Source organism: Ostrea edulis, chromosome 5, assembly GCF_947568905.1.
Source record: "Ostrea edulis chromosome 5, xbOstEdul1.1, whole genome shotgun sequence".
Classification (NCBI taxonomy): Eukaryota; Metazoa; Mollusca; class Bivalvia; order Ostreida; family Ostreidae; genus Ostrea; species Ostrea edulis.
This window is the reverse complement of record NC_079168.1, coordinates 37,508,165-37,522,623: the sequence shown is the minus strand read 5'-3', so window position 1 is coordinate 37,522,623 and position 14,459 is coordinate 37,508,165. Positions and strand designations below refer to the sequence as shown.

General features: G+C 35.4%; 1 protein-coding gene across 4 annotated transcripts in view; it reads left to right on the top strand.

Moving 5' to 3' along the window:
- LOC125652452 (pleckstrin homology domain-containing family H member 1-like) overlaps positions 1-14,459 on the top strand; it is a 56,065-nt gene that overhangs the window by 7,960 nt on the left and 33,646 nt on the right. For 3 of the 4 annotated variants that reach the window (XM_048881670.2, XM_048881669.2, XM_056165944.1), the window contains one exon: positions 1,723-1,942. In XM_048881670.2, the coding sequence (XP_048737627.1) occupies positions 1,799-1,942 (144 nt within the window). In that variant the 5' untranslated portion in view covers positions 1,723-1,798. Of the gene's footprint in view, positions 1-1,722; positions 1,943-5,418; positions 5,582-14,459 lie in introns of those variants that run through there. The other variant, XM_048881671.2, reaches the window with a different exon arrangement.

Below are 14,459 nucleotides of genomic sequence, written 5' to 3'. Positions count from 1 at the left end.
TGAAATTTCTCTATAGACAGATTATTTCTTGTTTTTAAAATATGAAATGGAAAGTTTAAGGGACATATGTCCAATTTCAACTTTTTTGTTGTTGCTTATGAGACATTAGTTAAAATCCATACATGTGATGTGCATCATTTCAACTGTGAAATGGTATCGTCTTGCTCTCATTCTATAATTATTCCAATTCCCATATTGAACTGAGTAAAAATGTAACCTAAATTATGACATGTTTTGCAAAAATCAGAATTTTTCAGCAATTATTCAACGATTAGTTATCCTGGTGCAATCAGTTGTGTACAGGGATTTATCCCAGGGGGTATGGAACACGACATGGGGTAAATCTACTTACACCCTTTACTGCACCTGGTTAATAATCAAATATTTCATGTAATTATGTAATGATTGAAATAAGGAAATACATGTCAAATATTTCACAAACTGAGGATAAGTAACATGTCACAATACATTGAATCATGATGAATACATTCAAAAGAACATACGTCATTAAAATTTTTTATGTAAGTTGATTCACATTGCTTTGTGATATATCACTTTATTTACCTCCTGCTTCAGAAAGGAGTAAGGAAATTTACACCCGACTTGTTAACAAAGCAGAACTCGTCTTACAAGCTACATAGGAAATAAAGAATCAATATTCTTCTGTTGTCCATGTGTGCGATAGTAATTACTTAAATCTGTTTCACAAGACACTAATTTAATTTTCCTGCTGCATTTTTACATCACATGTCAGAGCAAGCAGTTTGTGGGGGCATTGACAAAGACAAGAACCAAAATTGGCCAAATCAAAATGTCGAGATCAATACAGATCCTCACCACTAGCTGATGAGAATGTAAACCTTTAAGATTTAAGGACAAGTTCATAATATTTAGGTAAAGAGGAAAAATACATGAGAATCTCTTGGTTCTTCAGAGTATTAATTACAGAGCCTGTGCTGGTACATCATTTCTTTTTACATTGCTCTGTCAGTAGTTCCTGTAGATTGTAATACCATGTGGTGTGGGAAAAATAAGTTCACAAGATCAATGGAAACAGTTTAGCTGAGAGGGTAAGAAATCGCCAAAAAAAAAAAAAAACCCAACACACATACATATATATATCATTACACAAGGTTTTGTTTTTTCATCTATGGTTATAATGGTGAACTGGTGTTGGGAACTGTAAGAGGCACATTGTATGTAGATCATTATATTGGGTTTTATGATGGCTCTCGGTCACTGCCCCTTCTAAACACCTAGGGATTCCTATGTATTGATGAAATATATGCAATCCAGACATGTGAGTGTGTGTTGTGTGTAAGAAGTGGAATTAATAGAGGTTGGTGAACAGACCAGAGGACATTGATTTTGCCATATATACAAGATGTGTGGTGATCTATCGCAGATGACTCTTTTGGTGTACCAATTAGACACTTTGTCAGTTTTATAGTTCCTGTGATAACACATTCAAGCAAGATCTGTGAAAGGAGATTTGTCAATCATTGTATTCCTGTGCATTTATTAATACCCAGAAGATTCCGCTAGGAGTTAAAAATGAAATGCCAATACTTAAGGCAGCAGTGTATGGAAACTTTTAAGAAGTTTTCGGATAATATTCAAAATAAGCACTGTTGCCAAAGGGATTCCTGGGCATTGTGTAAAAGTTTTATCTAGAGTATTTGACTTTGTATATATATATATACTGAGAAAAAAATTCTACAGCTTTTCCGGAGGGATGGATAAAGTGATTCAGTGTTGGGAGGTTTCCTCCAGACTGAGCTGAGATTTTTGGGTCACCATGTCTAAGGACAAACATGAGGAGGTACCCTCACCCCCAGCATTAGATGGGGTGGATTGGAGGGAGCGGTGCCTGTCCCTGGAAACTTCCCTACAGCAGTTCAAACACCAGGTGGCCCGCATCAGGGAAACCCTAGGAGAGAAGGTAGGAAAATCTAAATTTGATTACATATTCTTAAAGCTGCTCCACTTTCATATCTTAAAGATAAATTGGGAGTATATGTGACATGCACTAATTTCTCAAAGTGGACTGTGGATGGTTGCCATTAATGGACCTTGAAAAATATTGTGATTGTGAATGTGATTACTAATAATCAAATTATTACTTTGTGTTTGTCATTTCACTTTATATACAAACAATTTGGCAAATATGGATTATTAATTTACTGGTGTATGGTAGCCTTGATGTTGATGGTTATTGTTTCTGGGGTTTGAACAGAAGAGAACATTTTTGTTGAGACTGTATGATTTATGTGTGTTTTGTTGATGTGACTGATTTCCCTCAATGACTGTTATGTGTGGATATATGCTCTTCAGACATATGGAATCAGAGTTCAATAGTGCAGAGTGGTGTCAAACTGTAATATCAATAATGCTGTCCAGCAATGATGGTCAGTCTAACCTAGAAAAAAATAAATCCATCCTTCATCAGATGAAATAAATTTGTGATTTGTTTAATTTGAATAGATCAATTAATTGATATGACTTTGATATGAAGAGACTCTCTCTCTCTCTCTCTCTCTCTCTCTCTCTCTCTCTCTCTCTCTAATGTAACACTAGTCACTGTATACTTCTGTCTGACATTGTATTGTTGTTCTTTTGTTATAGATGTTCACGCTTACTTGTTTATAAAGGCAATTTCTTCAATAAATCTTAAATCTTTCTATTTATAGGATTATTGTATGCTTTAATATTTTCTTTCAGAGATTATAAATCAGGTTGCCAATCTTCATACTCATGCATGACTTAAAACATTTAATGATTTATTACCATCACTTTTTATGTATAAATACTAAATCTCTATACAATTGTGTAATTGTGATGAGATAAATAAATTCAGTTCAGTTCAAGTGATTTTAATCACAACCTGGGGATAAATGGTTATTTTTACTATTTTAATACTTTAATCATTACATCACTAATAATCTCTCTCTCCCTCTCTCTCTCTTTCTCTCTCTCTCTCTCTCTCTCATTAGAGCTAGTGTGGTATTTTCAGGGAGATTCGGGCTATTTATTTGTTGACAGATGGTGTAATGGAGATCTGTGAAATCACTCTGATTTATTGAACTCCCGCATTCTTAATTCTTGCCGCATGCACAGAAACCTGACATATAATGACAATGCAGAATTAAGGTTGTGACAATGTTATCAGCTGAAGGGATTGATCTCTCTGATAATGTTTACACATGGAAGGATTTCAATCAACATTTTACCCTTTTCCATGACTCAGTGCAGAAAGGTCAAGTTGACCAAAGTAGATGGCATTCTTAAATCTTTCATAGCCTGCAGTTTGATAATGGGAAATCTCCTTTAATACATCCATCAATATTCTGTTATTAGTTTCATAGTAGGCCTTGTATATTGTTATTGGAAATATTTTTCATGCCTTTCATCTTTTGGTTCTATCAGCTGTATGTGTTGCACACAGAGAGATTAATTTTGTGTTAGGGCAATGTTTAGAGATGTATTGTACAGTTGATATTTCTAATTATGAACATCACACAGGGTAGATAATGAAGAAATGTAAATCATTTTGCCTGTTGATGCGGTGACAGCTCCTACAGTTTACGATGCTGCTGTGTACAGTTTTCTGTGTTATAGAGCTTTGTGTCTCTCATTGGCAGGGAGGAAGAAAAATTATTCACCAGAATTATCATAGTAGGCTCCAATCTTGACAGAATAAGATAATGTTTTATGGGATATTTTCCCACAGAATTCATTAAGTAGGATTAATTCAAGTTTTGCTCTTTTATGTTTTTTTATTTTTTGGGGTTGGGGGTAGGGGGTTGGATTACCATTTGAACATTTTGAATATAGATGTATTAATGTAGATTGCCTGTTACTCAGTCTTAATTTGTTATGTGTATCCTACCTTTCCCACCTGTTACCCCCATCCCTTCCAAGGATAAAGGGAATGAATATGTCATTCATTTTAATAAATCAAATATTTTTTATGGATATGCATGAACTGATATTGAGAGGACAAACGAAAAAGATATACACATGTATACAAATTCTTTCATGTTCTGTGAATCTGAACTGAAGTCCATTGTATGTATAGTTAAATTCTGATAATCATCTTTGATCTCAAGAACTGCAAGCTGGGCAGTGGTATGTCATTTTGATACATGTAGTGTAGATTTAGAGAAAAAAAAATGTACTCTGACCCATGGGGTTTGGGCAGGGTGACAAGGAGGATTTAAAGTCTTGCTTAGAGATACTTGGGAAAATTTGAACGTCTTCTCAAAAACCACAAGAGCATAGTATGTCAAAATGAGGCACAAAAATCCTCATGTACTTTAGATCCATACCTTCACATTATGAATCACAGGGCCTGGATGGGGCCACAGAATGAATTCAAATGTATAAGACAAAAATTTAAAGTTTTCTTCTCAAGAATCATAAGGGTACACTTTGTCAAACTGATCTATGCAAGCATCCTCATGTAGTGTAGATTTATGTTTGTGAACACCACGATTCCCAGGGTCAGGGTGGGACTGTGATTGAGGTTTATTTTTAGATGGGAAAATCCACGTGGTAAAGGTGAGTGATGTGGATCATAGGCCCCTTGGTCTTACCTTTTTTTCAATTGTTTGATTTGCATGTTTGATTAGATAAATATTGTCAGTGATTACCAGTATGCGTTCTTAATTTACATGAAGCCATGTAAATACCTGTACTGATACTTTCATACGGACAGTAGATTCATAATGACATTAACAGTGACACAAAATAAGGTGTAGAAGACAAAGCTGCTATTATCAGCAGTCACATCTTGTTTCTGTGGTGTTATACAGCTGTTTGTTACAGAAACAATCACCATAAAGGAGGAGGAAAATGCTACATGAAAGTCAGTCCCATTATCATGTCATCTCCTGGAGGAGGTAGAGTTGAGGCTTTGATGTGCTTGTGAAATTTATTCTTTTAAACACAACATTTATATACCCAGGAAGCAATAATGCAATGTTGTAGCTAAGGTAAAAGTGTTTTCTTTGTGCCTTATAACTTGATGAGGGTTTTATATTAATGTTGTCAGTAATACTAAAGTAATAAATTGTGTTCTAACTTATGAGATGAAATAGAGAAAACATAAAAGTTCTTCACCCACAATGAAGAAGACTAAAAAATTCTGATGCCTTGAGAAATATATTGATATAGTAAATATTTCTCCAATTCTGTGATAACAGAACATTCTTTTTTTTATCTCGGTCATGGGAAACACCACTTTATGTACACAAAACTTGATGTATCATCACTAAGCAATAACAAAAAACAAATTCATTATTGTCTACTAGGGCAAAAAGTAAACAATTATGAGGAACCCTCTGATAGGAGATTTTGTTAGCTGTGGTCTGGCCCTAAGCCAGATTGAACTGAGCTGCATAAAGCCTGCCTGTCTTGGTGCAGCACTAAGAGAGATTGGCCTGCTTTGGGATGCTACAAAGCTTTCGATTTCTGTAACCTTAGAATTTGGGTTTGCTTTTTTTTTTTCGACTGTGTGGCATTAAAGGACACTGAATTAATGGCTCAGTTTCCTGGAATTCCCGGAAGGCACTATATGTGGGTATGTTACTTTTGATGTAGCAGGACAAGACCTGATGATAATTATTATTGATGAATATCATATGTTGATTGTTGATAAGTGTAATTTTGTGATCTTTTATATCAAACATTTTTTCTTGGTGAATTATGTCTGGAGGGAATATAGCAGTATTTATATGGTGCAAAGTGACCTTCAGTGACACAAAATAATTCATAATTTTTATGCAACTTGAATTTGAAAAAGTGAATAAAGATTATGATTAGTTGTTTTTTATTGAAGTCGTGTAACACAAATTCATACTTTGCATTTTGGATTGCTGACTATATATTGAGTACCACAGGCAATTGCATCGCTTGGGGTCAAATTTACTATTAAAGAGTACTTTAATAGTAAATTTGACCCCAATCGATGCAATTGCCTGTGTTGAGTACAAATGCTTTTACTTCCTTAATAACAGGTTACTCTTAGACAAATGTGTTAATGCATTAATGGTAGTGTCCTGCCTCCTAATTTCAAAGATTGATTTAGTCTATTTTCCCTCTATGAGCTATCTTAATCAAAAGCACAAGGACATCAAACCACCAGTCTGTCATAAAAACATGTCCCAGCCAAGAAATTTTGGCCTAGTTTGATCATCAACTATAGTAACTAGAGTTGAACCAAAGTACGATCAAACTGCCTTTGGTCGAAACCGGAGGTAGTGTCAATGCACATGTCTGGTCCACCACACAACAACCTATGCTTCCAGAGTGGTTAAACTTTAGTAACCAAACATGCGCACTAAAGGTCCACATTGAAGGTCCGGAAACAAGCTAGGCATGTGCAATGAAGTTTTTGAAGTCAACGAGACAACTACTATGGTTGATGATTGAACTAGGCCATTGTCATTCCTTCATAGTTAGCTTTCTGAACCTTAATTTTTTGTTGTGATAATGAGATAATATTTGGTATATCTCTTTATGTTGATGACTTACAAATCAAGTTTGAGTTTTATGTTAATTGACCTATTTTCACCAAAGGTATTAATTTTAAACTTACAAAAATTTCTAATTATTAATCATTCACTGTTTTTATGATTTTTAGCTCACCTGAGTTGAAAGCTCAAGTGAGCTTTTTTGATCGCTTTTTGTCCGTCGTCTGTCTGTCCGTCTGTCTGTAAACTTTTCACATTTTCATCTTCTTCTCATGAACCACTGGGCCAATTTCAACCAAACATGGCCAAAAGCATCCTTGGGTGAAGGGCTTTCAAGTTTGTTCAAATGAAGGGCCATGTCCCTTTCAAAGGGGAGATAATCACAAAAATGCAAAAATAGGGTGGGGTCATTTAAAAATCTTCTTCTCAAGAATCACTGGGTCAGAAGAGCTGAAATTTACCTGAAAGCTTCCTGACATATTGCAGATTCAAATTTGTTCAAATCATGGCCCCCGGTGGTAGGATGGGGCCACAAGGGGGGATCAAAGTTTTACATACAAATATATAGGGAAAAACTTTAAAAATCTTCTTCTCAAGAACCACTAAGCCAGAAAAGCTGATTTTTACATGAAAGCTTCCTGACATAGTGCAGATTCAAGTTTGTTCAAATCATGGCCCCGGGGGTTGGATGGGGCCACAATAGGGGATCAAAGTTTTACATACAAATATATAGGAAAAATCTTTAAAAATCTTCTTCTCAGGAACCACTGAGCCAGAAAAGCTGATTTTTACTTGAAAACTTTCTGACATAGTGCAGATTCAAGTTTGTTCAAATCATGGCCCCCGGGGGGTAGGATGGGGCCACAAGTTGGGGGGGGGGGGTCAAAGTTTTACATACAAATATAGGAAAAAGCTTTAAAAATCTTCTTCTCAAGAACCATTGGGCCAAAGAAGTTGACATTAACATGAAAGCTTCCTGACATAGTGTAGATTCAAGTTTGCAAAGGGTAGTTTGGGCCATAATAGGGACTATTAGGTTTTACATGCAAATATATATGGAAAGTCTTCAGATATGGGCTCAGGTGAGCGATGTGGCCCATGGGCCACTTGTTTTTTGTTGTTGCTATGTTTGTAGATAATGAGCTAATATTAGGTATATCTCTTTCTTTCTTTTTAGCTCTTCTGAGCCGAAGGCTCAGAGCTAATCATATGGCCATAATTGTCTGGCGTGCGGTGTGCGTCAACTTTTTGGGAAAAGAGCTATATCTCAAGAACCCCTTGGCCAATTTTTATCAAATTTGTCACAGGGTATCCTTGGCCCAAGGGCTTTCATTTGTACTAAAACTAGGGTTGTGACCCTTTAACAAGGGGAGATAATTAGGAAAATGTAAACAAAAGTAGTGGTTGCTAAAAAATCTTCTTCTCAAGAACCACTGGGCAAATTATCACTAAACTTATGCATAAGGATGAGGATAGGTTGTAGATAAAAAATTGTTCTAGGCATCATCCTGGGGCAAAGGGTGTGGTCTCAAGGTCACTTCAAAGTTGACCTTAAATTTTGTTTTGTTAAAACTTTGTCACTTCAAAGTTGACCTTAAATTTTGTTTTGTTAAAACTTTGATATTTTGCTTAGTATAAGGACTAGGATCATCAAATTTTGTCAGTTGATGCATCTTAGGACCTAATATCATGTTGTCTTAAAAATAGGTCATGGTGACCTACTTTTTTAATTTCGCAGGTAATTATTATTAAATGGATTTTGATGCATATCTTGGACACTTTTGAGCCTATGATCATCAAAAGTTGTCAGTTGATGGATCATGGGACCTTGAAGTGCGTCATGTGAAAAGTATGTCACCATGACCTACTTTCTGAATTTTATGGCTAATCATTTATGAATACATTTTAGGTTGTTATATCAGATACTGAGGGGTTTAGAATCATCAAACCTTGTAAGTTTATGCGTCTAGAGGCCTTGAAACATATTTATTTAAAAAAAAGTAGGTCACAGTGACCTACTTTTTGAATTTTGCAGACATTCAAATTTCACATTTTCAAATTTAGATGCATATTTTGGACACTATGAAAGCTAAGATCATCAAACTTTGTCAGTTGATGCATCTTGAGTCTTTGGAGTGTGTCGACCAAAAAGTAGGTCACTGTGGTCTTCTTTTGGAATTTGACGGCTATATTTGAATATTATTCGACTTGTCAGTTGATGCATCTTGAGTCTTCAGTGTGTCTACCAAAAGTAGGTCACCGTGACCTACTTTTGGACAGTTACATTTAAATTTTCAGGTACTTTTTGACTTAACATCATCAAACTTTGTTAATTGATGAATCTTGGTTAGTGAGAATTTTTGCCTGTTCTACAATGTATCAGAAGAGCGATTTTAGGTCCATGGGCCTCTTGTCTTTTTCTGTTTTTTTTATATTTATTTATTTTTGATAACTTATAGATCCAAGTTTTGAATTTCATGTCCATTGACCTATTTTCACATCCTGTGGGGATCCAACTTAGAATAGGTCCTCAGTACCCCTTGCTTGTCGTAATAAGAGGCGACTATGTAAATGGGGCGGCCTTCGGATGAGACTGCAAAAACCGAGGCCCCGTGTCAGAGAGGTGTGGCACGTTTAAAGGTCATAGGAGACGATTTAAAAAAAAAAATTGTTTTGCACGAAAATGTGTTCTTTAATTGCTTAACATATATAAAGAAGTCATTAAGAAAAAATCGTAAGGTAACAGGCGCTACAGACCGTCAAATGTTGCCGTGGTGTGAAGTATCAAAATAGTAAGATGACTTATCTCCCTTGCTTGATGACGTCAAAAGAGACCAGCCTGACGCAAATGTGTATTTGTTTATACTAACAACTGCGGGTTTTATCCGTCAAAATGTTCAATGTGCTTACATTTAACTGTAATGTAGTAAGTCAGGTATTTCTATATACTTTTGTCTAAATGATCCAACGTTCAGAAAGACTTGGGTGTGAAATCTACACCGAGAACACAGAACTCGAAGTTGTTTGACAATCATTTTACGCGATTACGGGGGTTGATGAGGATCAGTTTCGTTATTGTATTCACTCTACTTTGGCAAAACCTAATGGGTTTATGAAATTAAATCTTCGACCAGATGCAGTTCTAACTATTTTCGACTAGGCTACAAACCAACGGCAAGCACGGCGAAGACGAGAAAATCCTGCAAAACATTGACTGTACTGTAGGCCTATATATATAGAATATCACACTCTAATGTTGATCTCGGACCTGGGATTGGCCCCAAGAGTTGATCTCGGCCCGAGCCCGTAGGGCTCGGGCCGAGATCACTCGAGGGGCAATCCCAGGTCCGAGATCAACATTAGAGTGTGATATTGTTTATATCATATACCTAAAACACAACAAGTTGATAAACATTTTTTTAAAAATTGGGATGGGGGTTGGTTATTGACCCAAACATAAATACATGGTATACTGTACAACGATATTTGACTATTTCATTCCTTCAGTGAGTTTACTTTAATGGTTATATGTTTCCAGTACTATTGGCATTGTGAAACATAGTAAAGTCTGGGTTTTGTAGCTTAATTCCATTGCTGGTCACGATAATTGGTTGATTAATTATGGACATCCCCTCATGTGGTCTAGAATTAACTGAACTGCTTGGCTGAGAAACTCGTCATATCTATCGCTGTGTTGTTCATGTACATGTATATTCTTTTAAACAGCTCTTAGGGGCTTATTAATTGATACTAAAATTGGAAATAAGTGAATTATTTTTATTTATTTTTTCTGATTTACCAAACTCGCCCGTTTTCAATATTTCATGTAATTTGTAAGAGTTGTAGAACTTTGTTTACGTGGCGTCATCGTATGAACAGGAATGTTTGCAGATCTGATGCTGCTATTTCTTTGCTTAGGGAATGTTACCTTATACTGAAGTACGTTTTTTTTTTTACCGTTTCCCATCTGTTTAGCATCTATAAGTCGTTGAAATACGTCGGAAGATAATGGTTCTGCTTTTCTCGTTTTATTGCCAAGTCCTCGGGATTTTAGATTTCAGAAATCGTTTTAAACTTTAAAGCAGTTTTCTACATCAAAATTGCCGTAAATTAACATTTTATCTCCATTAGGACCGGGAATTTCTGAAAATGCTTCAGTATCACCCTCCATAATCCTCCTACTGTTTTCTGTCGCCTAGAACGTTGATTGCTTTTAAATGAAGTTAAACGTGTTATTGTTCTAAATAAACAATTGTTACTTGGGTTACCCCCCTTTGCTTAGATACTCGCTACAATTTAGCGCTGTTTTTGAAAACGTTTTTATTTGATTTTTCTGCTTAAATTAAATTTTGTCGTGGAAGAAAGTATTATATTTGAAAAAAATTGTGTCTAACATCATTTTTTCATGTAGTTATGTTAGATTTCAAAAGATTAAAGAAGAAATAGCCATTTGAAATTTGAGGGCGAGACAGCCCCTTGACAACGGGCCGAGACAGAGATATCTCGGCCCTTAGGGCGAGACAGCCCTACCTACTTGCAGCTGTCTCACCCTAGCCAAGATAGGTGTATCAGGGCTGATACACTACTAGGTATATGATATAACGACGGTAGACTACATGTACACTGTAGTACAGATATTCATAATTTAGTATAAACATGATCTGATTTGTTTAGAAATGAAATTTGACTATGAAATAGTTATATGAAGCTCTTCTGATCAGAATTTTTCTCTCTGAATACATAAGTAAATAAATTGAAGGTGAATAGGTCTAACTTTATATGTTGAAAGTTGCATTATCAGACCCCCCCCCCCTCCCCCCTCTTTTCTGTTTGAAAAAGAATGTTCAAAGCAAATGGTGGAGCATATTGAAATTACAAGTTTTTATATCAGGTGAAATAAACCAATTTTTACGGTCATGCAAGAGTTGGGGGATGATTTTTTTTCCTTTAAATGAAGCACTAATTTGCACGTTGGTTTCCATATTAGGGTAAAACATTTAAACAAAATATAACATTAAAGGCCGAGGATTTTGAACAAACGGTCGGTTGAATGAATCAACATGTAAGAATTAAAGCTCGATAAATTTATTTTGCATAAATGAGAACGTTAGCCATTGATAAATTATTCTTTTTCCTACGTTTTCTTGTATCCATTTGACTGCCTTCGTCGGATACCCTGTATCCGACGATGTATGTCAGCCAAACAAACAGTTTCCGACGGGAGTTCCTGCATACTGTGCAGATTTTCTGGCTATGTACAACTTATGAACCGATCATCGTCCCACACCCCACGATGACTCAACATATTCCAAAATTGTTTAGAAAGTTTTATTCTGTTTGAATTAGTTTTTCTGGACTGCACACCAGAATTCTTTGGCTACCTAAAGTTGTCTGTGTGACTCGTCCATAACACATGGCCTACAAAAACAATCAGGACATTCGGATTTTTCGACAGTTCCTTCAATAACTGGTGCAGACGAAGAATTCGTTCTTCCTCTGGCTTCCAGTTCCAACCATTATACGCAAGAAAGAGCCCTTATAGCGAATAATGTGATGGTAAATTATTCTATATAGGCCCTAATGTCGCAAATTTTATTTTAAAAGAATGTTGAAGCCATTTATATTTATTAGATTCACCTGTTAAACTAAATAGCTGTACACGATACTTGTATAAAACTCCTATGAAAATAAATTCAAAAACGGCGCTCACGATGTGTGAAAAGGAAATTTCGATCTGGCTATAAAATATATCCGAGTCAGGGTGGAACTTGGGCACATAAAACCAAATGGGGATGAGAGGGTGCCCACCTTTTTTGTCAGTCAACCTTCACACCCCCCCCCCCCCCCCCCCGGGAAAAAATAGATGATGCGTCGCTGTGTCTGCATGGGGTTAGAAAGCGCAAGAATAACTATCTATATTTCTCTTATTGTCATCAGAGAATGTACTCTGAAATTATCATACATTTATCATCAACCAGTCAGTATTGTTTCAACCGATTCGAAATAAATAGGATCTTGATTGATCTTCTTGTTCGTCCTCCGATGAAAAATCGTAGATGTGGCTGGCATTTGCATTAATTATGAGTTCAGAGTGATATCCTTGTATAACAAACTATGGTTCCCCATTCAAAAACTCCTCCAGTTGCGAATAAATCGTCTATGGATGTGCCTTTGTTTTGATTCGCAAATCTGAGTGTGGTCTCTTATGACGTCACAAATTCAGGAAATCAGGAACGATAATCGGGTAACGATATTCTATTCCGACTACCTTTGCACTTCAATTTCTTCGAGTTAATATCGTTTTAATCTTAAAAAAGTATTTTTATGAGGAGTCTATGAAACAAAGTTGATAATTATGGAGAGAAAACGTATTGTTAAAAACCGTCTCACATGACCTTTAAGATCCCTCCCTGCTCAAAGGCCGTAAGTGCTGAGCATATAAGACCTAAATTTTGCAACCTTTCACTAGCAATGGTGACATCTCCTTATAAGTGAAAAATTCTCAAGTGGGACATTAAACAATATGTAGAATCAATCAAATCTATTTTCGCCACAATTATTGTCCTTAGACTTTTAAAATTTCTTTTAATTTTTAACTGTTTTTCAGAACTTTTTTCAGAACTGCATGTTATTTTAGATCATAAGCAGATTTTTAGTGTATACTTTTATAATAACTTACAGATTAAGCAGATTTTTAATGTGTATCTTTATGGTAATAATTAATGTATATATTGTATATATATATATATATATATTAAGCAGATTACTTGCAGATAAAGTTTCATTTTCTTTTATATTGACCTAGCTACTTTCACAGAGCATGCCCATGGTCTTAAAAAATGTCCCAGTCAATACTTACTTTTTTCCACAGACATTAATGAAAAATACTAAATATATAAGTATTGAAATTGTTCTCTTTACAACTGATTCAAAGAAAATGAAAGTACTGATATGATATTCTGTTTTTGTTTCATTTGCTCCCAATGTAATATTTCACATCCTTAGACTTTTAAATATTTCAAACTTGAATGTCACATGTCATACTCACACATCTAGATTTTTTGGAGGGGCGTTTTTTTCTCTCAGTACCATTTGTAATTGATTGTGCATAAAAGTAATTAAAAGGGAATATATCATGACTTCTTTTTGTTCTGAAAATTCTCATTTATACAGTATAGATACTCATTCTCTTTTCACAAGGAGAACTTTTGTAGATTATTGCAGCATAGAGACTTGAGCAAGTCTAATTGCAGCATAATGTATTTGGAAATCTACTATTCTCATCTAGGGACTACACAAAAGTTCTTGATTTGCAAGTATTTTCATCCTATAATGGTAACAGGTGCCCCCTGAGTCCGGTGATTAATAGTGATTTTGGTCTGATTTTTAACTCTGTATATATTGTGTAATTGGAAACTTTTTTCCCACAGGTTTCAATTGAATTTCCTATGATTTGCTACTATTTGAGCTTAGTGTAAAGTTTAATCCAGTAAAACAGAAAACTTGAGTGCAATCCCATGTACCTTATCTTTATTTAAACCTTATAAGATTAACCCAATTACACTGTTTATCAATTGTCTTACTCAACAGCATTCTTTGGAATTAAATTTTTGCATCTTTAGTACTGCTGCGCTAGAAATAACACAAAGTTCTAATTCCCAGACTTCAACCTAAAGTCTTTAAACCAAACTTGATGCCTTCTAATCAAAACACTAGTGAGCAGACATTCAATGTTGTCAGAAACAAAGACTTGCGAAATAAACTAGGCCTCCATTGTTTTGCTGCGATAATCTCCAAAATTATGTATTACAGAGAGGCTGCTGCTTCTGTCAAAAAATGTCTTGGGCGATTCTCACTAATCAAATAGTGAAGTACATTGTGTAAGGTAATTAAGTTGATAAAAAACTGCCTCCAGATGCCGGCTGGATTTTGCCACCTGGATTATGAGTGTCAGGGAAACAGGTGGCCTGGAAGTAGTAAACTTTC